At 49.3% G+C, this 26,198-nt stretch overlaps 1 protein-coding gene across 1 annotated transcript in view; it reads left to right on the top strand.

Moving 5' to 3' along the window:
* Positions 1 to 26,198, top strand: part of LOC125947756 (uncharacterized) — a 353,840-nt gene that overhangs the window by 293,294 nt on the left and 34,348 nt on the right. The window contains exons 2-3 of the mRNA XM_049673030.1: positions 11,630 to 11,793; positions 22,156 to 22,238. Coding sequence (XP_049528987.1) covers positions 11,630 to 11,793; positions 22,156 to 22,238 — 247 coding nt within the window. The remainder of the gene's footprint in view (positions 1 to 11,629; positions 11,794 to 22,155; positions 22,239 to 26,198) is intronic.

Raw genomic sequence — 26,198 nt, 5'->3', positions numbered from 1 at the left:
TGGAACTTCCTGCGATGTCTCTTAGACCCCGAGGGCAGCAAAACGACACAAGATCACCCACGCTTACGCGGGAACCGACGACGAACTCATTCGCGACATAAAGAACAGATAAATAGGAAGCATTACGCGAGACCACAGAATGCGTACACGGGCAGGGAAAACCCCGCATTGGACGAGGAGATCACGGAGGCCGAGGTAAGGGCCGAAATACTGAGGCTACGCACAAAGTCGGCACCGGGCCCAGATGGCATCACGAACAAGATTCTCCGAAACCTAAATGACGAATCCATCGCGGCAATAACAAAGTACATGAACGCGTTCTGGGAACGGGGCGCAATACCGCCGCAGTGGAAAACTGTGCACGTGGTGACGATCCGCAAACCCTGGAAGAAATTACTGATTGAGAACCTTAGGCCCATCTCTCTAACCTCGTGCGTGGGGAAGCTGATGGAGCACGTCGTTCTCACTAGATTAGGCAACTACATGGAGGACAGAGGTCTGTATCCGCTCACGATGATCGGGTTCAGGCGAAAACTGTCCACGCAGGACGTCCAGCTCCAAATCAAACATTAAATGCTCGACGCGCGGGGCAGAGGAACGGGACTAAAAGCCATCTTAGGGCTGGACCTCACCAAGGCCTTCGATAATATTACGCAAAAAGCGGTCCTAGGGAACCTCCGGCACCTGGGGGTAGGCCGCAAGGCCTACACCTCCGTCCAAGACTTCCTCTCGAACCGCACAGCTCAAATTACGATAGGAGAAATTAAGTCGGGTGACATAGAACTGGGTAGTAGGGGAACGCCGCAAGGCTCGGTATTGTCCCCCTTTCTTTTCAACCTTGCCATGATCTGCCTGCCGAAAATCCTCAGGAAGACCCGCGACCTCAACCACAGCCTCTACGCCGACGACATAACGTTGTGGGCGACAGGCGGCAGCGAACGCCAAATTGAGGAAACCCTCCAACAGGCCACGGAGGCCGTCGAACGCTACGCCGCAGAGGAGGGGCTCAGTGGCTCTTCTCAAAAGTCCGAACTCCTGCTGGTGTACCCTACGACCAGGAAGCAATACGGAGGAGCACCGAACGTTAACATTAAGATGAACGGGGGCCCGATACCGATCGTAGACCAAATCAAAGTCCTAGGACTCCAGTTGCATGCGGAAGGCAGAAACCTCGGTACCATCAAGGCGCTAGAGAACAGCGCACAGCAAAAACTAAGGCCAATCAAACGGATTAGCAATAGACACTACGGCATGATGGAGGTCAGCCTAATTCGTTTAGTGCAGGCCTTCGTCAGAAGCCGCGTCGTCTATGTGACATCGTACCTAACATTTCGTGTGGCAGATGGCAGATGGCAGATGGAATGCATCATCAGACGAGCTTTCAAACAGGCAATTGGCGTCCCAGTCACAACACCCAACGACAAACTCTTAAGGTTGGGGCTACACAACACGCTTGACGAACTAATCGAGGCACATACTACCGCCCAATACGAAAGACTCACATAAACCCCAACGGGGCGACACATTCTACAGAAACTCAAAATTCGTTATGAAGCGCAACACGGCACGAAACTAAACATTCCACTAGAGACGAGGAGGGAATTGAAAATTCCCCCACTGCCCAACAACATGCACCCGGAGCACCACAAGGAGCGACGAGAGGCAAGGGCGCGCCACATTGAGCGCAAATACCATGACGTAGACAAGGAGGTTATAAAAAAACTTTTTTTATAACCTCCTTGGACGTAGAGGGCGTGGCCTACGTAGACGCCGCGGAATACAGAGAACGCAAAGGCATGTCCGTAGAAGCGGTAAATGCGGACGGAGAACCCTTCGCGATGGCACCGTGAGAACGGACAACGCCGAAGTTGCGGAGGAAGCCGCCATAGATATAGCGGTGGCCTCCACGAAAGCGAGAGTTACCATAAGCGACTCAAAAATTGCAGTTCACAATTTCGCGAAAGGACGCATCTCGCCAGAGGCGCTCAAAATTCTAAACAGTAAGAGCGACCGTCATCGCGGTACGATCCAAATTATTTGGGCACCCGCACACTCCTCTCTCCCCGGTAACGAGGCGGCTCACAACGTAGCTCGAGGACTTATTCGCTGAGCAAGTGAGCCGGCCCAGCCGGGAACGAGAGGGTACCGCATGGTCAGCTACAAACAAATAACCGATTACTATCGGCTGGGAAGAGCCCGGTACCCACCACCTCATCCCAAGCTAACCAGGAAACAGGCGGTGGCCTGGCGCATCCTGCAAACAAACATGTATCCAAACCCGGTGGCCTGCAGCAGATTCTATCCAGCGCAATACAACGATAAATGCAAATTATGTAAAATTAGGGGGGATCTGCCACATATTCTATGGGCATGCTCGAAGACGGCTCCTTTCGAGCGCCGCAAAATTCAAAACCGGCCGCAGTGGGAGACCTTGCTGCTCAGCTCAGACCAGCAAGACCAGGTCTGGGCCGCCCAGCTAGCCGAGGCAGCCACCGAGACCCAGGGGATCTCGGCCGTCTGCTAGGCGGAGGTAGGCTGCGTCCGCCCTCGTAAATTGCTGGCACCAATAAAAGTTGAATCTCTCTCTCTCTCTCTCGATTGAAGCGCATACGTTCAAAACACGGCGGCTGATCGACAGTTCATGGGGCTTAGCGCCATCTGTGTGAGGAGGGAACACTTCGGGCGAAAAAAATATTTTGACGTCATATCCGTTCAAAACAGAAGTGACGTCATTTTGTTCTCATGGGCGCGAAATTTGTTTTCGGAGGCCTGCCATTACAGCTGTATATTCAAATGCCCCGCCATTCGACTTCATGGGCATTCCGAGTTTTCAGCGCGAAAAGCGATTCCCGAAAAGATCTGCCGTACGGGTGTCGAAATCTCATTGCTGCACAGAATATACTTTCTTTGGAGGCCGACGAACGCTTTGGGCGTAGATTGCGTAGAGTGCTCGTCCTTTCGTCGGACGCCAAGCCCGTCGGCCAGCGCTGTTGCACGAAAACAACTAAAGTAAACAAGTATCTAACGGTCGCAACTCACTACTTTTGACTGCACAGGTTAAGAAACAATAAAACTACCCGCGTCACCTAATTCAGACAAACGTCGACATGCAAAACAACGCAACATGTGAGGGGGGCGTATTCTAACAGGTGAACTTTACGAGCGCGCCTTTCCACGCACTCCAAGAGTTGCATGGCATTGCAAGTGATAGCGGCGTCAACGCCCGCCGCTATCCATGGGCGCTCTCACGGTGGGTCCTGAAAAAAGGTATTTATTGATAATAGATAGATAGATAGATAGATAGATAGATAGATAGATAGATAGATAGATAGATAGATAGATAGATAATTTTATTGATGTCCTGAAGGATTCCGCCCCCGTTTTATAGGGGGAGGATCGCGGGCCGCTCCCACGTAGGGACGGGGAGGCCTAGCCTCACCGCTGCGTCGTGGGCCTTCTGGACAGCCTGGAGTTGTAGTAGGACCGGGCTCTTCATCATGGAATCAAATTCATCTTCAGAGAAATCGCGATGCTTTCCCTGTAAAGAGGGGCACCTCCAGACCATGTGTCTGAAATCACTGCGATCGTTACAGTCTGGACAATGTGCTGAAATGTCTGAGTAGTGACTGTAAATGGAGAGGCTGGGGTATGTCTCCGTCTGAAGCATGCGAAGAGAGATTGCCTGTGGCCGAGACAACTTTTCGTGCGGGAGTGCGAAGGACCTACGGCCCATTTGATAGTGTTTCGTGACCTCGTTGAATGTAGTCAAAATGTCCCTAAAATGAAGGCTGGGGGCTGGTTCCTCCGCCTCAGCCGCGCAAGTCCCGGCGCGGCAGGTGAGACCTCGCGCCTGGGAGTGGGCTAGCTCGTTGACATTGGAAAGGCCCCCGACCCTCGAGCCAAGATGAGCAGGGAACCAAGTGATGGTGTGGTGTGTGAGCTCCTTGTGAGCGAGAGTTCTAAAAACTTCCTTGCAGACGGTCCCGGAAGCAAAGGCCCTAGCAGCGGATCTAGAGTCAGTGTAAATATCAGTTCTTTGCGGATCAAGGACAGCGAGTGCGATGGCCATCTGCTCTGCTTTGTGAGAAGAAGAGGTTCGAACCGATGCTGAGGATAGAATCCGACCCTTAGTATCTGTGGATACTACTGCAAAGTGAGCGGAAGCGCCGTACTGGGCGGCATCGACAAAGCATGCTAGCGGAGAGTGGGCGTGAGCGTGGGCTAAAAGAGAGGAGGCTCGAGCGACACGCCTGCCCACGTTGTATTGTGGGGGCATGTTTCGTGGAAGGGGAGAGACCTTGATGCAAGATCTCATGCGAACAGAGAGATGTGTGTTTTGCACTTCGAGCGTGAGGGGGTTGTGTCCCGTGTCAATCAGGATCTTTCTCCCTGCTGATGTAATTGAAAGCCTGGCAACCTGTGCCGTTTGCTGAGCCTCGATGACTTCTTCAAGCGTATTGTGGATTCCAAGGTCCATCAGTTTCTCTGTGCTCGTGCGCATCGGAAGACCTAGGACTCTCTTGATGCTTTTTCGAATGAGAGTGTTCAATTTAGTCCTCTCGTGGCGTTGCCACTTGTGCATGGATGCGACATAGTTTATGTGGCTCATCAAAAAGGCATGGAACAGTCTGAGGAGGTTGTCCTCGCGAAGACCACCCCGATTGTTGGAGATCCTAACGATTAATCGGATGACCCCTTCCGCCTTGGAAGTCGGACGGTCGATCGTACGGCCGTTCTGTCCGTTGGCTTCGATGATCATGCTCAGAACACGTATGAAATCCACCCTCGGGATTCGCTTCCCCGCAGCCGTGTGCAGCCTAATGTCGACGTCGGCCAGTGGTTTCCAGTTTTTGGGTTTAGGACCACTTCTCGTGGGCCGATATAAAAGAAGTTCGGACTTTGACGGCGATAGCTTGAGACCCATTTCCTTGATGTACACTTCAACACAGTCGACGGCCTCCTGAAGGGAGCTTTCCACGCAGCCCTCCGAGCCACCGACACTCCATATGGTAATATCGTCCGCGTAAAGGGAGTACTTGATGCCGTCCAGGCTTGAGAGCTCGGCAGCAAGCCCGCACATGGCAATGTTAAACAGCAGCGGGGAGACGACTGAGCCCTGAGGAGTGCCGAAGGAACCCAGATCGTAGGGCTCAGATTTGAGGTCCCCTAGCTTGATAGTGGCTCTTCTATCCCTAAGGAACGAGCTGGCGAACTTGTGAAAGTTGGTTCCTAGGTTGAGGCGAGAGATGGATTCGAGTTTGTGGGAGTCTGAAACACTGTCAAAGGCCTTCTCTAGATCGAGGCCGAGAATGGCCCTAACGTCCTCTGTCTCCTGATCTATAATATGATGTTTCAACATTTTCATGACGTCCTGAGTCGATAGGTGTGGTTTGAAACCTATCATGTTGATAGGGAAGAGGTTTGTTTCTTAATGTGTTTTGATATGCGATCGTTGATGACGTGCTCGGCGACCTTGCCTATACAAGACGTGAGAGAAATCGGTCTCAAATTGTTAAGACTGGGACTCCGGCCCGGTTTGGGGATGAGAATGACTGACGCCATTTTCGAGGGCTCGGGGAAAACCCCCGACTCCCAAATACGATTGATTTCTTTGGTGAGGATGGTGACAGAATCGTCGTCTATATTACGTAGCGTCTGGTTCGTGATGCCGTCTGGGCCGGGGTCGGATTTCCCGTTAAGATTGGTTAATGCGTTCCGGACCTCTGCTTCATGGAAGGGCTTGTCCATCTCGAGGGCTGGCGATCCCGTGTATTGCGGGTAGCCAGAAGGAGGTCGGGCTATAGCCAAAGGTAGGTATGTTCGGGCTAAAGACTCCATTATTTCCGCGTCTGATTTCGCTTTTCTTTCCGAGTGTAGTATTCTGTCTACCAGACGTGTCTGTGTGGATCTGGATTTGGTCTCCTGCAGCAGGTGTTTGAGGAGGTTCCATTTCCCCCCCACTCTCATTTGGCCATCAACCGTGTTGCAAATTTCGTCCCAATGCTGTTCCTCCAGCGGCTGAAAGTGTACGGATATGTCCCGATTAAGAGTTGCTATGCGCTTGCGTAGTCTGCGATTCAGGCGGTGTGCTTTCCACCTGGTAACGAGGGCGCGTTTTGCCTCCAGGAGACGGGCAAGCCTGCTATCCATTTTACTGACCTTAAGATCAGTCTTGATCGTTTTGGTGGCCGACTTGACGTCGTCGCCAAGCAGAGATAGCCACTTGGCGAAATCCTTCTTGTGTGTTCCTAGATCTGATCTTACGAAAGAGGTCCCAGTCTGTGAACTTGAAAGTTCTAGGGGGTTTGCCCTGAATTTGTAATGTTGTACTTAGAATATAGTGGTCGCTCCCCAAGTCCTCGGCCAAGTTAGACCACGAGACCTCTCCCGTGGTTGCAACAAAGGTGAGGTCTGGGGGGTATCTCTAGAGCAAGAACTCCAGTGCGGGTTGGAAACGCGGGGTCTGTTACCAGAGTGAGGTATAGATCCGAGGCCACTTGCCAGAGCTCGGCTCCTTTGGCAGTGGTGCGAGGGTAGCCCCAAGCGTGATGGGGTGCGTTGCAATCCCCCGCTATCACTATGGGTGCACCCGCATTGCTAGCGATCGTAATAGCTTTCGATAACAACTTGGTGAAGCGATGGTGCCTACCTTTTGGAGAGCTATATATGTGGAGTATGAAGATGCTGTTTCTTAGCTTGCTGCCTGGTATGATCTCTATCAGAGAGTGTTCAACCTTGCTGTGTCTCATGTGTAGATTGTGCGTGATTGAAGTGTACTGGTTAGACACCAACGTGCAGATACCTCTGCCATCTGGACTTTTCGTGATGTGGGGTGTGTAGCCCGACAGGCTCACCATTTCCGTCAGCGTCTCCTGTAGCATAATAACTTGTGGTCGGATTGACTGGGATTTGATTTACTGCTGTAGGGCTGCCCTTTTTGACTGGAAGCCTCAACAGTCCCATTGCCAAATTACGAAATTGTTATGGTGTCCCGCCATTGTTGAGTATCGCTGGAGGTTTCTTCTGCGAATTGCTAAGGCATGGCAGCGTCTGTGCGATCGTGACCTTAGGATTTACTTTGACCGGGGTAGCCTCGGCTGAGTGTACAAATTTAATTTGGTCAGCTCCAATCTTTGTGATTCTGGTGTCCAATGCCGCTATCGACTGGAATACTGCCTTTAGTGCATTATATTGATAAGGATCAAGTAAAATACAGTTGTATCTTTTCTCGCCATGCGTATATAAAATGAATTAGGAATTTTATTTTGGTTGAATGAATCTAACTGCGTCTTGCTTTAATTTAAAAACGCTTTTTCTCTTTCCCAGTGTTTATTCCCTCCAAACATAGGCGTGCTTCAATCGCTGCTCCCATAACCACCCTTGCTGATGTCGGTGACAATTGGTTCTGAACTGCTTTTCGCCCGAAGCTTCGCTACCTATGTGGATCGACCTTGGCATGTATGCGGCGACCGCACAAACATGGCGCTGGTTCGAATCGAAACGAAGTGCGAAGCCTAGGCGCCTAGGCTGCTGGGGCAGTCTGTTTTTTGTGTTTTTTTTATCATTGCAAGAGTTATCGAGCACTCGCAGAGATAGTCGTCGAACGCAGCAATCCGCTGTACCCTGCCTGACCTCTTCAGTGCGTGCGATCGTCAACGCAACAGACGGAAATGTGTTGTGTCGGCGAGGGTCGGAAGCAATGAAACTGGCGATTTCGTGTGTGTTGAGCCCTATTTCGCGTGTGCAGTACCAGCAGTACAAACGCGAAGGCCATCACATACACGCGCATTCTAAGCATGACACATGTTCAGTACGCGCCAGAATGAAAAGAGCGCGATCGCCCACCTCGGCGTATGGTGTGCCTAGGTGCTGCGGGTGCGCGCTTCATCGCTGCGAAGCTCGTACGTGTATGTGCATTGTGCACTGCTGGTTTGTGTTTAAGAAGTGACGATACGACCTGTAGTGATGAGCTTTATTGTCTCGTCGTCGCAGCCATTCGTAATGTGCTGTTTGCGCCTTGCTTCATGTGAGCTGTTTTGGGGGCTGCGATGCGCCTTGGTGACCGCGGTCTCTTGCAATTTCACGGCAACACCACCCGCCGAACACTCTGCTTCTTCTGTGCAGACGACGGCGAAGAATCCATTGATGTGTGGTCTCGCGTTCCATGTTTCGGCAAAGCAAAGGACGTCTGCTTTCGTTAGTATGGGACTCGTTCGACGTATTTTGCGTGGGCATTGAGGGAGCGAGCGTTTAGCAAGACCAGGGTAAACCCTGTCGTGGGATCTTCAAAGGCTGTGAGGTACCGTTGTGTCAGTGTCAGCAATCTGTGTTGCTCCAGATGTTTAAACTCGTCCACCATGTTCTTGCGTGAATGTTTCGTTTCTTGACTAGCCCGGACTTGTACGAGGACTTGCTTATCAGCTTTCGCTTTATGTGCACGTCGATGGCTGCGTCGTCGGGTATGTTTCTAGGAAGGCATTGCACAGTTTTCTGCACATCTATCGGGACGTTCAAAACTTGACCTTTGATTCCGGATTGCCCGTTGCCGTCCGTTAAACGCCCGGTGCTCATGAACGGGATCCCCGGAGCGATTAATCGTTCTTCTGCGAGGTTTAACGCGGGCAGGTGATCTGGTTTGGGCGGTTAGCAGTAACCGCACGTTGCACTCATTGCAGGTACCTTGCCAGCTACCAAGGAATCTTTGCACGTCGACCAAACCACGTACTCACTGTTATCACCACCGGAGAACTGTTGCTGCAGCACTGTGATGGCGTGTGCTCGCGACTGTTCGTTTCGTATGTTGGCGAATTTGGTCAACGCGTTATAAAACCACAGGCGATCACACACTCTGCAGCTGTGTCCGAAGCTCCGATCGAGGAAATCATGCTTGAACCGTGCATCGGCGCCTCCGATCTCCGGTAGGCAAAGCTTCTAGCCGCCGCTTCCCGAGCTCTCACCTCCGGGGTAGCACCTTGTTGTCGGCGTTGCCGTTGAGCCGCTGCTTCCCGAGCTCTCAACTCCGGGTCCCGCCCTTCCCGCCCCCTCGGCTCCCGAGTAACTCGTCGTCGGCGTTGCCGTTGAGCCGCCGCATGCCGCGCCTTACGTTGGTTTTCATCCATGGCAGAAAGAGAATGTGGGGTCTGGAACACGCTTATATACTTCGGGAAGTAAGCTAGGAGCTGGCGAGGAGGAGACCGCGTGCGCATGCGCCGCGCCGCCCTCCTCCGCCCTCCTGGTTTTTATGGCTACGGCACGGCCAACGTTGGCCGTGAGCACGGACAACGTGGACGGACGGACAAGCCTCGACCCTAAGGTGCTTCGCCCCTAAAAGAGCTCTTCGCATTATAGCACCCCATATATTAAGAGTCAAGATTTATTTAAAACCCTGAACATCCTCAACATTTATGATTTGGCAACATACAACATCGCCTACGTCATGCACCAAAAAACTAGCATTGGCAACAGTCTCACGCCGCCCCTCACTTCGCACTGTTGGGAACGTATCGCGCTTTCGTTTTTTATCACCTAAGGTAAATACTAATTACGGTCGCTATACACTGCAGTTTACACGCACCTCAGTTTGGAATAGGCTTGATATTAACCAAAGCACTCTAAGAACATTGCACACATTTCTTAAAGAATTAAAGTACTCACTTATTGACAATGCATAGCACTGCGCATGCTTGCATACATCCTCCCTTTTTGTTTGCCTCTGCTGATATCTTTGGATGATGTGAGGAAGAAAATTGTTAGAAAATGCATTACTTATGTGTGAAATATTTCTGTACTGCTGTATTTTCTTTATTTTTGCTTTTCCTTATTTGTAGTTATTGCAGCTGCTTTTGTTTATGTGATTTCTGAGTACTTATAAAATAGGAGCTGCCATAGAAGTGTTTTCTTTTCCTTTATAAGAATAGTTAGGGGCCCTTTAACAAATTTTTTGGGTCCTGAAAGTGCGTACTTTGTAATTGTATAGTTTACTTATGTTAAATAAACTTTCAAAATTTCAAAAAAAAAAAGGCAACGGCGTCGTCGGGTGAATCTCGCTTTGCTCCTGCGAGCGACATGCTAGCGCGAAGCCTCCGCGCGTTCGTGGGAAAGGGTGCCAACTGTGCCACTCCTGCACAGCTGTGTGCGTCGCAGCTCGACTGGCTGCCGTAGCCCCTACGGAGCCGCACCAGAATGCTCGCACCTCCGCCGAAGCCACTCCCCGGACGCCGCGCGCCAACCAACCGGCAACACGGTTGCCGACCCGCAAATCGTTCGCCTTTCGCTGCAGCGGACCGTGAGCTCACGAAGCAAACAGCTTCTGTGAAGACACGTTTCACGTTAGTGTTCGACCGATTCCCATCAAAGAGGGATCAAGCATAACTTTTTTTGTAGATTTACTAGCCAGACAGGTGCCAAGTACATACTTGAAATGGCCGAAACCTTCGTTAAATCGAAACGATGTCAGGAAATTACTTCGTAAAATCACGAAAATATATATACACGGTTGTCAATGGAGCTAAGATGTGGACATGAAAATAATTATTAGCATCGCGAATTTCGCTAAATAGAGGTTTAAATCTATGGTAATTTGTCTAATGCATATTAAAACAATTATTACCTTAAGCCGGTGTTTTTCGGTAAAAAATTTTCGTTGCTAAATTGCCCTGGTGAGGGGGGGGTGTCATTGTTAAACAATCTGTTTTAAAAAGATTGCAATGTTACTGCTATTCTTTTAGTACAGTCAAGAGCCCACTTTGTGAACGTTATTTGACCCAACCTTCAGTGCGCAAATCGCATTAAATTGTTTTAATGTCCTTTAAATGCGGCTATAAAAGCTTGCAATTACAACACGTCTCGGTAATTTTAAATAAAGCTAGGTATGCACAATCGGCAAGGCATTTACTATACGCCTCAGAATTTCAATTAATTTTTTTGTAGAGGAACTAAAGGAACTTACAAAAAATTTTGTACCTCTTGTAAGTGACTACCATCCTCCTTTTTTTCTAACCTGTTGTGCTTTGGTAAACTAAATCGGTATAAGCAACTGTTGACTCTAGTTAAACGAGCCACACCCCACATGTGGCAAGTTAAGCAGACGACAAAGTGGGTTTCCTCAAGATTCTCATAACACCCTACCAGTGGCCGCTTGAGGGTGCACGCCACTTTCTAAAGCCATGCATTTTCAGGTTTGACGTTGCGTCGAGACCCTGAATGCACAATTAGCTTATTTAGTGTCCAATGTGATGATGAATATGTCGAATAGGAATGATGAATACGATTGTCCTAGCGTTTCAAATATGAACATATGCCGCAATCTTGATAGCAAGAAATTTAATTAGGAAATGTCTGTTAATTATGTGTTAGATGATTCGAATTATTCGCGAAACGTGTGTCCGCCAAAGCTAATAATTCCCCTGTGCAAGCATAGTTTGCGTAGATAGAACCTTCTGGATAGATGGAAATTTCCTTTAAAATATCGTTAGTTCAACTACCTTGTGCAGTATAATACCATACTGCAATGCGCATCAGTGTGAAAGATGTGAACACAGAATTCTTCGAAGCAACAAATGTCTCTCCATGAAATTAAATTATTAGTGAGAGATTTGTTTATTCTACGTTGAATTTTATATTATTTCAGTTTTTCAACCGGTCACTCGACTTCGAAATGACACAACGGAATTATAACCCCTCAGCGGGGCTCAATGCAACATTATGCGTAACAGCTGCTTTTAAGCACAGCGAAAACGGGGCGCATGAGTTAACGAAGGTGTTCTTTTATAGAAATATTTCTTCAACAGTTTGGTAAGTCTCTTAGCCCTTTTATAACAGAAAGTTGTCAAAGGTTGCAAATAATGTTTTTTTTTTCGTTCTTTCCTCACGGGCTGATATGGTAAAAAACACAAAATTAAATACTTTCCTGAGAGTCCCTGGTAATAAATATCAAATGATCAAATATTATTCGCCAGTATGCTACAAATATGAAACTACATGCTACAGGAAAACACCAATTGCTTCCTTGTCCGAATGCTTTGCGGTTTCCTATTCATTAAGTGAAGATTCGGTGATTCACTGACGTAGCCGATAACAAACCCATTTTTTTAGACGATTTCCAGGATAACCTCGTGTCCTGTGTGACATGCTCGGTATACTCCGGGTGGGGTTAGTTTATGTTTTTATCTAAACACTTGTAAAATTACGTAGCATGTTCCCGACTCCTTGCGATTAACCAATTAAATTGAGTTTCACATGGTATACATCGCGTACGTGTTCTTACAGTGCTTATCCACCGCCACTTTTCCAATAATTTGAACTGACTTTTATAGATAGAGGAACGGTGAGAGAGAGCTGAAACTGCGTGCAAATATGGCACAGAGTGTAGATAATAAGTATGTTGTACAAAATGAGCTCAGTCATTTAGAACCAATCAATAAAATTCCTAACAATGCCGACAATAGAGCGAAATCTGCTACTCGAAAAGGAACGGTGAAGAGAGAGGAATTGAGGTTCGAAGAGTAAGGCTACCGCAAATATATTAGACGGTGTGGACAAGGATAACAAGCTTCGAGAAGGGCTTTGATGTAAAACAAATAAACAAGACATTACGTATAGGTGCCTAGTGAGCAGGTTCGTGTAATACAAAGGGTAGCTACACTAAAACGTCGCTGTAAACCGAGAAATAAGCTTGTTAGATTTTGCACACAAACACTTGAATACTTGTATGCTACGACTCTTATGTGGCAAATTTTACTAACAAATATTTATTCAAGGGCCAAATAACAGTGCCTTATACGCTGGTGAGTTTCAAACCATAACCGCATTGGTGTCCATGGCTAAGAAATCAACAGCGCACAAGTTACGGAACTACAGAGCGCTTGAAGAAGCAGGCTCTGAGGAGGCTACAAAAGACCATTGGTCCAGGATGGCGAAAAAAGAAGGAAGACCAAATCAGCAAAGTGTAAAATGGCGAACTGATGTAGATACTATGCTGAGGATAAGTGCAGGATACACGTAGCGTTTTTACCACACTAAGCAGCATTTTCTTCGTTATACAAAAAACCGCAAAGGACGCGATGAAAAAGACGGTTTGGTATTTTGACCCTGCTTTCTTGTCGCGTTCGTTGCACTGCGTTTATTATGAAGCCATACCATCAATGAGAAGTGCAGGAGCTATTTAAGCAAGACAAAGTCAGCGGTGGGTGCTTGTGACAACAGCATAAACTGTTTGGCAGTGTGTTTGTAAAACGATGAACACACCTTCAAAAATATTTTTCTACTGGCGGTAGCATGTTAATAAGCGTTAATGATATTAGGAAGATGGCCACAATGCTGCTGGCTGCAGGCAGAATGAAAGTAATTGCGAGAACGTGTCACAAGGTGTAATGGTTATCTCATATTGTTATTTTAGTCACTTGTATAATGGATAAGTTAGTGTTACTCTCAAGGCTGAACGAGTCGTGCAAGGAATACAAACAAGCTTATCTCTTCTTTCCTATAAAGAAGTCTGTTTGCGACTACTGTAATACTGCTGGCTGGTGGCAATGTGCATAAAAAAAACATCATGCTTGTTCGGTTTGTGTAACGCTGCAGTGATCGGTAAAAAGCGTGTATACGTTTCAAATTATCTCAACCATTGCTACTCTAAAATTGGACTTTTTATTGAATAATAAATTCCAGAACTATGCAACTCCAACAGCAGTATGAAATTACCGATATTATCGGCTCCATTACAGAGGCACAACACCGATGTTTTCGCAAACACCTACGGTGTTAATTACTAACACGGCAAAATGCACGAACTGAATCAAGGGAGGCGGTTACATGCCTAATAAACACAAAGATACACACGCATTTAACTGCGGTTGCAGAAATGCTGGTTTGGTAACACGTTATAATTTCACACAAGCGTGCTTACCGCACAAGCAGCACTCCTAGGTGGTAGCCTGCTAAAAACCGCTTGTAACGAAATCGTGTTATACTAATATCACTTATACCATTGCATCCATCGTACCCATGTGCATTACTTAACTTATGTACCATGCGTAGAGGAAGAAACCATTATTCGATCATGCATGTGCCGCCCATGTTGAAACACCTGTTTCAAGTATAGTGCTAGCGTCGTCTGCTACACTGTGCGGCGCATTCAAGCCGACCAGAAAGATGTTTGGAGGAGGGCGCATGGCACGCGGAATTGGGTGCATGGACACGAAAAAGGAGAAAAAGAAATGAAACCCTGAAGACGAGCTGACGCATTGTATCAAGACTTGTCCGTCCCCGACGACGAAGCCTGCTCTTTCCTTCGAAAAGGCTCTCGCCTTTGCAGCCCACACAGAGCTAGGACACCGTTGTCGCGCCACATATGATGCACTCGGAGCTAAATTGAGCCTCTCGCTTGGCTTTCAGAGGTAGAGCTCAATAGTACGCTAGCCGATCAGAAGCGGGAATGGTTGTGCTTGAGACAGCTCACTGACCCATATATCCGGTATAATCCAATAATGTGAAACCTGCGTTCATCGAGAGAATTAAGAAATGCAAGTGTGCAATTTGTTCCAGAAATGTCATGTTTCTTTTGTTAGGCCATCCTCGCGTTCGACACGTAGCTCCAGAAATGGCGTGAGGAGACTTGGACAGCAAGACAGAAGGATAAAAACTTTCACCCGACGCATTTAACCATGGTTTCGAAATCGGTTTAATCGATTTCGAGATTAGAGCGTAGGGCCCCCACTATCAGTAGCGTAAGTTAAGCATGTAAGCTTTTTATTGCGTGAATAAATGCCATGCGTTTCACTTTGATATCGCTGTATAGAGGAAAGGAGCCATTGCGCAATCGTGCACATGTCGCCAGCGTAGATGGCGCTATTGTTGCGCAACGCGTGACGCAATCGGGTCTAAATTTAGCCCCGCGCGTGGCCCACAATGAGACGTAGCTCGACAGTACGTTAGTCAATCCGGGCAGGCGTGGCCACGTTTCAGAGAGCTTGCTATGCCAATATGGATCTCGAACCAGTGCTCATCAGGAGTTATACGGCAAAAAACTGCGCCGTTTGCTGCAAAAAATTTCACGTTTTCTAGGCTATGGCTCCTCTGCATGTGACACGTAGGGTCCACAAATGGCATGAGAGATTAAGGCAGCAAGACAGAGGGATTCCCAGCCCCATCGACGACGGCTGAACGTGTCCCTCTCCACGGGGATCAGAAGCGCACGAGCCCCAACCATCTACGGGTGCGGCCCGCTAGAGCAACGCGGGGTAGTCTTATGTGCCACCAGTTGAGTGGTCATTTCTGTATACTAGTACCGAAGCACCCTAAGGGAAACAAATGGGCCCACCACGAATAGGGCGCGAACACGGTTGCAGAATTAGACCGTAAGACCCAACTAGAGGTAGCATAGGTTAGCTTGTAAGCTTTCATATGCGTGACATGTAAGGTCGCCGATTTGGAACCTTTGAGGTATTATAAAATAAATAAACAAATAACAGTAACTTCAGCATTTCGTTAGGTCATTTCTATACCTTAGTCACCATACATCCTCTGCAGCACGAACAAGACGTTTCACGTAACTCTGTGCCGCTTTGCCCCTGATATAGCCTACCGACTTTTACTGTTTTGAATAGGTTCAGTGCTAGGTTTTCTTCCCCCCCCCCCCCCCCCCCCTGTACGTGCCCTCACAACATGCTGATGGTGCAGGTGTCCATGAACAACGTTGTTCTGGGTGCATACGCTACTACGGAAGCGTGATTACCATATATACATATGTATTCCTGGCAAACTTTAACCGAATATTTAGTGCACTACGAGTTCGGGATTGTAGAAGAATTCACCGAATGTTATGTGAAGTTTTACGACAAAATGCTGTTCGCTACAAACTTTCACTCGCTGGTCTTGGAGCCTCTCATTGGAAGGTTTTCTATGCTAAAATGGTTCAAGACCAAGTTGATACATACAACTTCCTGAAGCACGCGAAAGTCGCTGGAAGAATGCTGTGGTGTAAACGAAGAGGAAGAAGAAGCTGCTAGCTGCTTGCTGGCTAGTGGTGGTGGTGGTGGTGGTGCTGGTGGTGGCGGCGGCGGCAGCAGCAGCAGCAGCAGCACTACTAGTAGTAGTAGTAGTAGTAGTAGTAGTAGTAGTAGTAGCAGTAACAGTAGCAGTAGTAGTAGTAGTAGTAGCACTAGTAGTAGTAGTAGTAGCTAGTAGTAGTAGTAGTAGTAGTAGTAGTAGCAGAAGTAGCAGTAGTAGTAGTAGTAGTAGTAGTAGCAGTAAAGCCCGAGGATGGTTCAGGACCCCTTTAAATGTGTGTATATATAGGCACTATTGCCCTGCGCGTGCAACCGTTCCAGCGTGTACACACCTCCACACACGTCAGAATCTTGGATTGCACGTTCGGCTACCTGTGGGTTACCGTACAAATATACTGGATTCATTACACATTTGGAGCAAATTCGTTCCGTAGACCTAGGCAATAAATATGAAAGCGGTAGAGTTTTCCACCGTAACCGTAATTTTCGCTTCATATTTAGGAACCGGAATCCTGGAAAAAGAGTTGTCCAGGGGTTCAGGTTCTTTATTAGCAACACAGTTACTTTTTATGGGTGTATTTCGAAGCAGGTTCTAGCGATGTGAATTCCCTTCCTTTGCAGAACCACATAAATTGCAACAATTCTATAAGAAATAGAGAGTTTCTTTACTCATCAGAATCGGCAGATTGAGAATTCAGTTACTTGAACCCCAACTTAGAAAGCGGAATTCCCCAAAATACAAAACTCTGACCAGAGCAAGTAGGTGATACGAATGTAATTAGCATAAGTTATGAATTATTCTCTTTCTCATGTGAGCGTCAGTAACAAAAGTGTGGTTATAAAAGCCTGTGGACGGGTTTCTCCGACGGCCTAATCTTGTACACAAATATCACGTTATATTCGTTAGGTTGTTACATTCAGGCGGGCTTTACGTTTATCCGGGTTTTGTCCATGCAAAAGAAGTGAAGCGAGGTGGGAGAAAAGAAGACACAGAAAGGTGCCGGGACAAGCCTGTTGCAGTCTCATATTGTTACGGGCCGCCTCCTTGCAATTAGGAAGAAGACGACGATCGCCGGGAAATTCTGCGCGTGTTCAGCCACCTTGGCTATCTCTGTCAACAGTCCCTGTATATAAATCCTGTCCCTCTGTTATCTATTTGACGCCCCGTCACACAGTGGTGGAAGGTGCGAGGTATTCTCTCCAGACGACGGAGCTCCGAAGTGGTCGGCGCTGCGGTGCGACCACCATGGCACACCAACCGGAATCTGCTTATGCGCCGATAAGCTACTACTACACCGATTGTAGTAGTTCAACCCCGAGACTCTGGAACGTTCAACGGCACCGATGGTATCGACGTTGAGGAATGGCTCACGCTATACGAACGGGTGAGCGATTCCAACCAGTGGGACCTGAGAGTTATGCTGGCCAGTGTGGTTTTCTATCTTAGTGGAACGGCGAAGTTGTGGTATGACAATCACGAGGCCGACTTTGTGAGCTGGGATAGATTCAAACAAAAGCTCCGTGACCTGTTCGGAAGGCATCCAGTCAAAAAATTGCTGCGAAGCAACAACTGTCAACTCGCGCTCAGACGTCCACGGAATCATATTTGTTGTACATGAAGGATTTGCTGGTGCTGTGCCGTAAAGCTGACAGTAACATGCCAGAGTCTGACAAGGTTGGCCACGTCCTGAAAGGGATAGCGGACGACGCATTCAATTTGCTCATGTGCAGAAATTGTGCTATCGTCGATGCCATGATCAAGGAGTGTCAGCGCTTCGAGCAAGCTAAGAGCCGCCGTATTGAACGGCCATTCGCCCGGCTTCCCAACACCGCTGCAACGTCTTCGTGTGAAGAGCGGCCGCAATCTAACCTTTCGCCGCCGTCGGCCGAATTTACGAGGATTGTCCGCCGCGAAATCGAGGCAATGGCTCCCGCTAGCCTCTTTACCTGCTCTAACGCTGGCGACTCGAGCACACCAGCGGTTGCACTCGTCCAAGCCATGGTGCGAAACGAACTCGCGAATCTCGGGGTTCACGCTGCTTGTGCCGTTGTCAGCCCTAAATCCGCGTCCGGGGCCCCGACATCGTTCCCTCAGTATCGACGGTTCGCTCCACGATCTCGGAACCCTGATGATTGGTGAACTGAAGACGATCAGCCTATCTGCTTTAACTACCGCCGTGTCGGGCACGTTTCTCGCTACTGTAATAGCCACTGGTCGTTCCCGCCACGTACTGCATCCTTTGGCCATGCTCGCCGCCTGGGTCGCAGCTCTTTTGAGCCACTATCTGCGGCACACCCCTACAATCCTGACGCTGCCACGACATGGTCCAGCCGCTCATCGTCACCTAGAGGTCACCAGTCACGTTCGCAACCGTACCGCCATCCGTCTTCCCGCTCCCCGCCACCTCGCCGCGCCCCGTCGCCGAGCAACCGTGGCTCCTTCACTCCGGAAAACTAAACGATGCAGCGCTTGGAGGTAACGCTGCATCTACGACTCTGCCCCAAAACCATCTAGTTACTCTGCCGACTCGACACTGTGTGTAGCACGTTCACGTTGATGGCGTGACGATTTCTGCACTTGTCAACACCGGGGTCCATATTTCTGTTCTGAGCTCCGGTATTCGCCGTCACCGAAAGAAGGTGGTCACACCTGCTGTTTCCCACGTTGTAAGAGTGGCCGATGGAGGAACTCCCACAATCCTTGGCATGTGCACCGCCCGCGTCACAATCGCCAGTCACCCAACTACTGTTTAATTTGCGGTTCTCGAGCAATGTCCGTACGACTTTATACTTGGTCTGGACTTTCTTGCAACTCATTCTGCCCTAATTGACTGTGCAACTGGCCTCCTGCACCTCGACCTACCTCACCTAGCCGATACCCAAACCACGTCTTCGGCTCGTCTCTGCTCTCTCGACTATGTGCGCATGCCCCCACAAGCCGCCATGTATATCGCCATGGTCTCGAGCCCTCCTGTCGCTGATGGCAATTACGTGCTATCCCCGGTAACAGACGTTCTGCTCGCCAAGAACGTCGCCATGCCTAACACCCTCGTTACTGTCACCGTAAACCGTATCATTCTTATTTTAAACTTCAGCGCCTCTCCTCAACTGATTCCGGCAGGCATGTCACTCGCCGCCATCACTGCTGCCGAAGACTGCGAAACTTGCGCGTTGGATCCCACCAGTCCCTCCAGTTCATCCTTCATTTGCACCCCAAGCAGTTCGCCGCCAGATGTCTTTGTCGGAATGATCCCTGCTGACCTTCCTACTGATCAAGGTACTGACCTTCGCCGCCTCCTGGAGTCTTACCACGACATTTTCGACTTGGACGATCGTTCTCTGAGCCAAACGTCTGTTGTCCAACATCGCATCGACACAGGGAACACGAGCCCTATCCGTCGCCGTCCCTATCGTGTCTCCCTCGCCGAACGTCGTGTGATCCAAGGCGAAGTTGACAAAATGCGCACAAAAGGCGGTATGGAACCTTCCTCCAGTCCATGGGCGTTCCCTGTGGTGCTAGTAAAAAAGAAAGACAGTAACTGGCGCTTTTGTGTTGACTACCGACACTTGAACAACATCACACGCAAGGACGTCTATCGCCTGCCCCGAATCGAGGACGCCTTGGCGTCGGGCAGGGGATAGACGGCGCCACATACTTTTCCTCCATCGTCCTACGCTCCGGATACTGGCAGATTACCGTTGGTGCCATGCACCGCGAAAAGACTGCGTTCGTCACACCAGATGGACTTTACCAATTCAAGGTTATGCCTTTTAGATTGTGTAATGCCCCCGCAACGTTGGAGCGAATGATGGATTCTCTCCATCGGGGCTATAAGTGGTCTACGTGTTTATGCTATCTAGATGACGTGATTGTCTTTTCGCCTACTTTTGAGGACCAACTATCCCGCCTGTCGGCCATTCTCGATGTGTTTCGCCGCGCTGGCCTGCAACTTGACTCCTCCAAGTGTCGTTTTGCTCGGCGACACATCACCGTTCTCGGTCACCTTGTTAGTGCTAGCGGTGTCCAACCTGACCCCGACAAGGTGCGTGCCGTCCGAAACTTTCCTGTTCCTCGCTCAGTTATTGATGTACTGAGCTTTAGCGGCTTATGTTCCTACTTCCACCGCTTTGTCAGGAATTTTGCCGACATTGCCCGGCCGCTTACTGCCCTACTCAAGAAGGACATCTCTTTTTCCTGAGGTCATGCACAAGCTACCGCATTCACCACCGTGATGAGTTTACTGACTTCACCACCCATTTTGCCGCATTATGACCCGTGGGCCCTTACAGAAGTTCGCACCGACGCACGGCATAGGTGCAGTACTCACCCAACGCCAGAACGACCAGGACCGTGTCAATGCCTACGCCAGCCGCCTTCTCTCGTCGTCGGAGCGGAATTATTCGATCACTGAGCGCGAATGCCTGGCTATGGTCTGGGATGTGGAAAAATTCTACCCTTATTTGTACGGCTGAACGTTTTCCGTTGTCACGGACCACCATGCCCTTCGTTGGCTCTCGTCGCTGAAGCATCCTACAGGAAGGCTTGGACGCGGGGAGTTACGACTACAGGAGTACGCATTTGACGTGCTCTACAAATCTGGCCGGATGCACCAAGATGCGGACGGTTTATCACGCCACCCTGTCGACCCTCCCGACACCGCCGAACGTGATTCCGGTGACTTCGTCATGGCTATTGCAGATCTGGCCAACATACGCCCTGAATAGCAAAGTGACGACACGTTACAATCTGTAATTGGCCGCCTCCATTCTCGTCAGCCCGACCCATCGCTTCGTTGGTTTGAGCTTCAGGACGATATTTTTTACCGTCGTAGTACCACTCCCGACTACCCAGAGCATCTGCTTGTTCTCCCCAAGCATCTTCGTGCTACTGTTCTCCAAGAACTCCACGATGCTCCGACCGCTGGCCATCTTGGCGTATCCGCACATACGATCGCGTGCGGCGCCGGTTTTTCTGGCCTGGTCTGTACCTATCTGTTCGACGCTACGTTGCTGCGTGTGACCTTTGTCAGCGACGTAAACGGCCCTCGGGGTTGTCTGCAGGCCTTCTACATCCTATTCACATACCCCAGGAGCCATTCTACCTCGTTGGTCTCGACCTACTCGGTACATTTCCTACGTCTGCTTCAGGGAACAAATGGATCGCAGTTGCGACTGATTACCATACGCGTTTTGCCATTACGCGAGCTTTGCCGACTAGTTGTGCCACTGACGCCGCCGATTTCCTCCTTCATGACGTCATCCTTCGTCATGGTGCTCCTCGGCAACTCCTCATAGACCGAGGCCGCTACTTCTTGTCGAAAGTTGTCGATAACATCCTAAGCTCCTGTTCTGTTGAGCACAAGCTCACTACTGCGTACCACCCGCAGACCAACGGGCTCACCGAAAGGCTGAATCGCACCTTAACCGATATGATGTCGATGTACGTGTCTGACGATTATCGGGACTGAGACAGCGCTTTGCCATACGTCACGTTCGCGTACAAATCCTCCTGTCACGACACCGCCGGTTTTCGCCATTTTACCACCTGTATGGGCACCACCCTGCATTGCCTTTTGACACGCTCCTACCTGCTGTTGTATAACATACCGCGGAGTATGCCCGCGATGCTGCCGTGCGAGCCCATCTGCCACGTCAGATCGCTCATGAGCATCCCGGAGAAAAGCAGAGGTGCCGGTGGCTGCGGTCATAACGGTCCTTTTGGCATAATTGCGAGTTGGAGTTTCACGGGTCTCATGTACTTATCAGGTGCTCCTTTGACTGGTACACTTATTAATAAAAAGCCTATCGTTTGTTGCTTATGTATTTAACCTGTGTAATTTTTTTGCGTTAGAAAACATGCATTTCAACCAATACCCCCTAGCCCAACATTACTGTTATGGCACCTGTGTTTTTACACTTATTATGTGAGTGCATGGTGTAAAGTCGAACAAATATGTGGTGCTAACTCTCACGCACTTTCCGAGAGATCACGAGTTTGGCAGGTTGTCGTGAAGCAGAGCTCACTGTATCAATGCCCTCCGCTTTTTGCATTTTATCTAATTGAGAGAAAACCACATTTGGAAGCCTATCCACACTGCCCCTTGGTGATACATCTTTGGCTAACCTTAAAAAAATTTTACTTTCTCCGCAGGCCTATTGCTAACGTCACCATGAAATTTCTGAGCACCGTAAATACCTCTCGGTACAACACAGTAGAATCCAAGATAAATAGAAGTGAGTATAAACACTACGTGTGACTGGTATACATCTTAAATCTGCAGCGGAATTCTATTATGATAGTGCATTTAGCAAAAAATATTATTACGGCGAGATAAACATGAGCCGGAGAACCAGAACTTGCGAGTCAACTTGAAAACGCCATGGACCAGAAGAATTTGGTCATAGCCCCGGAGGATTCACCATGAACCAAGCTAAGTATTACGGATGCTCGAAGAGAGGGCTGCATTTGTGTATGCCCTGACGATGGTGATTAGTTGTGCAAACATGGAAAGAGTTCATTACAGAAAAGATAGATAGCGGCGATAACAAGGGAAGAAGGAACCAGACCTGACCTTAGCACCACTCTTAGTATTAAATAGCATACCTAGCATGTGGTAATTGTGGCGTCTCTTTCAGCGGAGGCAAAATGCAAAAAACTGTCGTGTATTGTAACATGTCAAAGGTGCACGTTACAGAACCCCAGGTGATCATAGTTATTCCGGTGTCTCCCATTATGGCGTGCCTCATAATATGATCGTCTTTTTGGCACGTAATACCCCAGAGTGTAATTTTTTGTGGTGTCTCCACAGTTGTACGCGTGCGTAACGGATGAATTTGCAAATCAGCATTTATGAAACTCAAGTTACTATACCTCGTATTTTGTACAACTATTTCGTGCACACTGTGACGCACTCGCGACGCTCAACACATCTCAGTTTCTGCTATTGGCGTCCAAAGCTGATAAAGTCTGCCTACTACGTTATCACAAAATGTTTGACCGCTTCTGGAATTGAATATCTGTCTTGTCTTCCAGCACAGCAGCCCAAAGTTCTAATTATTAGGCCATCAAAAGCAGCTGATCTGGCTACAAAACCGCTCTTTGTAACGTTGGGCACAAGCGTCACGTGCTAGTTCTTCGCATCCACCCCTCGCTAAAGCTAGCCCTTTGAGACAATGTGTTTAGACTGCAGTTTCATCGGAATTAGGCCATATTTTTCGTCATAGAAACGCGATTTCTCCAAAATAGGTGAAGTCCGCCTATAATATTGTCGCATTAGCATTGATTATGTTTCGGTTGGCTTTTGAGGAAAGTATGAGGATATGGTGACTATTCAAAACAATGCATTCATGATTAGGATGCGCAAACTTTCGATTAGTTCGCCCGATTTTTCGAAATGAACCGGTTACGAAAGAAGGTTAACCATAGACCGCGGAGTCAGAGAGAGGGGGAGAAAAAGAACAGCAGGGAGGTTAACTAGGTTGAACCTCGTACTTTGCACTGGCGGAGAGAAAGGCTGGCAGAAAAGGGGAAAATGAGAGGGAGAAGAAAAGAACGAACAAACCAGCAAGCAGTAGCAGCGGCTCGAGCCAGCGAGCAGCAGCAGCCTCCGGTGCCAACACCGCATGTCTACGACGTCCTGCGCGACGAGAGACCCCAGGAAGCAGCAGCGGCCCCCAAGGCCAGCAGGCGTGCGCAGCAGCTAAGCCCAGTGGGGATGAGAGATACGGACCGCGTGCCGGCTTCCGTGAGCGACAGCGAGGCCGACGTCAAGGCGATACCCTCTCCCTCACGCAACACCTGGCTCACTATGACTTCAGCAGGTGTTCCCTATCGCCCGCTCTGTTCCATTGAGGCGCGCTCGTGACATGGCATCGCAGCCAATGGGATCTCCGTCGAGGCGCATTCGTGACGTGGCGTCGCAGCCAATTAATGGGACTTTAGGTGCTGTTTCGCGGCTACAGACTACAGACGCCAGATTTTTCGCTCTATGGGCCACTTGACGCTTTCGCTTCAAAATCAATGTAGCGACAAAACGTGCGGCGACGGGCGACAGGGTGGCACCATAGGTCATGACAGGTCTCCGAAGAGATCAGACAGGACACGTCAGTGATGTCTCAGGCTACGTGTTCATCTTCCGAACGCTAGCCGATGCTGGCGCGGACCGAGCGGAGCACTCGCGCGCATGAGGATGCAAGCATCTGCTATTTTGTTCATGCGATGCCCATTCTGCTGCGACTACGATGGTATGGATGCTGGCGGTTGCGATGAAATTGCCCGGAAGTCGTAGCTGGGTGCCGTAGACTAACTGAGCACAGGAGCAACCCACGTCGCTCTTGAGTGTGGCTATGATGCCAAACGAAATGAGAGGCAGTTGGAGCACCCACTTCTCTGGTGATTCATCTGCCATGAGCGAGGCCTTGAGGTGGTGGTGAAAACGTCTAAGTCCGTTGGACTGCGGGTGGTAAGCCGCCGTGCGGCGTCGCGTAGTTCCAAGAAGCTTTAGAAGCTTTGGAAAAAGGCATAATAAGTCTGCCGATCGCAACAATCGTCGATGGGCAGCCGAACCAAACAATTCCATGTGGGCACAAAGCTGCTGCTTTTGTGAGCGCAGAGATGTCGGAGATGGGTGTGGCCTTTGGCCATCGCGTGTAGCGGTCGATGCATGTGAGTATGCAACACTAGTCCTTCGAATGCAGAAGAGGGCCGACGAAACCTAAGTGCACAGTGTCAAAATGGGCATACGTTGGAAGAAAAGGCTTGGAAGGCGGTACTGGATCTCGAAGCATTCACACGGCAAGCAGCAGGAAACCCAATCGCGAACTTGTGTGTTTAGCCGGGGCAATAGAAGTGACTGGAAAGAAGTTTCTGCGTTGAACAGATTCGAGGATGCGACAGATTGTGGACTTCCTCGTACGGACGTCGGCGAAGTGATACCGGGATGAACGATCGAGCTGGACCGTTAAAGTGTCGCAGACAACCGATGTACCACTTGGACTCGCATCCGCTTCACACGGTAATTCTGACTTTCAGAGACGATCGCCCGATTCCAGGTAGAATTTACTTAGGTTTCACCAGTCAACCAGTCGAGGAATATCTAGGACCAGCACTTCGCTGCTATAATTGCCAGCGGTTTGGGCACAAGGCGAAAAGCTGCCGCAGCACACGTCGATGCAAAATCTGCTCAGAAGATCACGACCACAAGGAGTACAAGTCACTCCTTCAGCCTAAATGTGCGAACTCTACGGGGAACAATGCTGCCTCCTATTCAGGCTGCCCACAGAACAAGGCTGCGGCACAAATGCGTCGACATGAACTTATCCATGGAAGGGAACCACGCCGCAATGAACCCTCCCCAAACCTTGAGATTGTTCATCCAGTGCAAGGCCACCAGCCTCAGCGGGCACCGAAACCACCACAGCCAAGAGAACCAACAAGATATTCATCAAGAGAACCACCAAGAGTGCAATCAAGAGACCAATCAAGAGGATCACAGTCAAGCGCCCCGTCTTATGCGTCAATGCTGCGGAAACCCATACGACAACAGACAGAAAGTAATACACCAGAAAGCTCCCATGTCCGCACACATCATTCTCAGCGACCTTACGCGCCTCCTGCAGAAGTAACGCCAGTTAATAGCGACCATAACACCGCATCGGTGACGCAACTGATTTTGCCAATGCTTTTCGCGGCTCTTAAGGCAATCCTATCTTCTCTGCCGGAAGCAAACAACCTGCCAGAAGTGAAAGCCTTGTTGCCTCTGGAAGCACTATTGTGTCCACGATCGGGGCCCAACCTGCGGAAGCATTACATGAATAACCGCTTCAAAAATGTCGAAGTTGGGAAGAAGAGAGGCGAAGTTGGGAGTGGCTTGAAAATGTTTTGACTAAGCGTGGAAGCTCATTGCAGAAATTGGAATCAAAACAGTATGAATCATTTTACGTTATAGCTCCCTATTTCTCTAACACACCAGCGTGGCCGCATTGTGGATCATCGTGGAAAGTGGCGCAGATGTCGGTGTGGAGGTGTTGGGGAATAACAAGCAACCATGCACTTGCGGCCGCTGGAGTTGTAGTTGCGGCGGTACAGCAAGTTATACCGAATGATGAAGTGCGCGGCTTGGCGACGGAGCGTCCGAGAGATAGGAGTTGGCGACCGGCTTGACAGGAAGTCTAGAAGTGAAGCGATCCATGGGT

Source organism: Dermacentor silvarum, chromosome 8, assembly GCF_013339745.2.
Source record: "Dermacentor silvarum isolate Dsil-2018 chromosome 8, BIME_Dsil_1.4, whole genome shotgun sequence".
In the NCBI taxonomy this organism is placed as follows: Eukaryota; Metazoa; Arthropoda; class Arachnida; order Ixodida; family Ixodidae; genus Dermacentor; species Dermacentor silvarum.
Note: the sequence above shows the minus strand (reverse complement) of the source record. Positions and strands in the feature narration are given on the sequence as shown.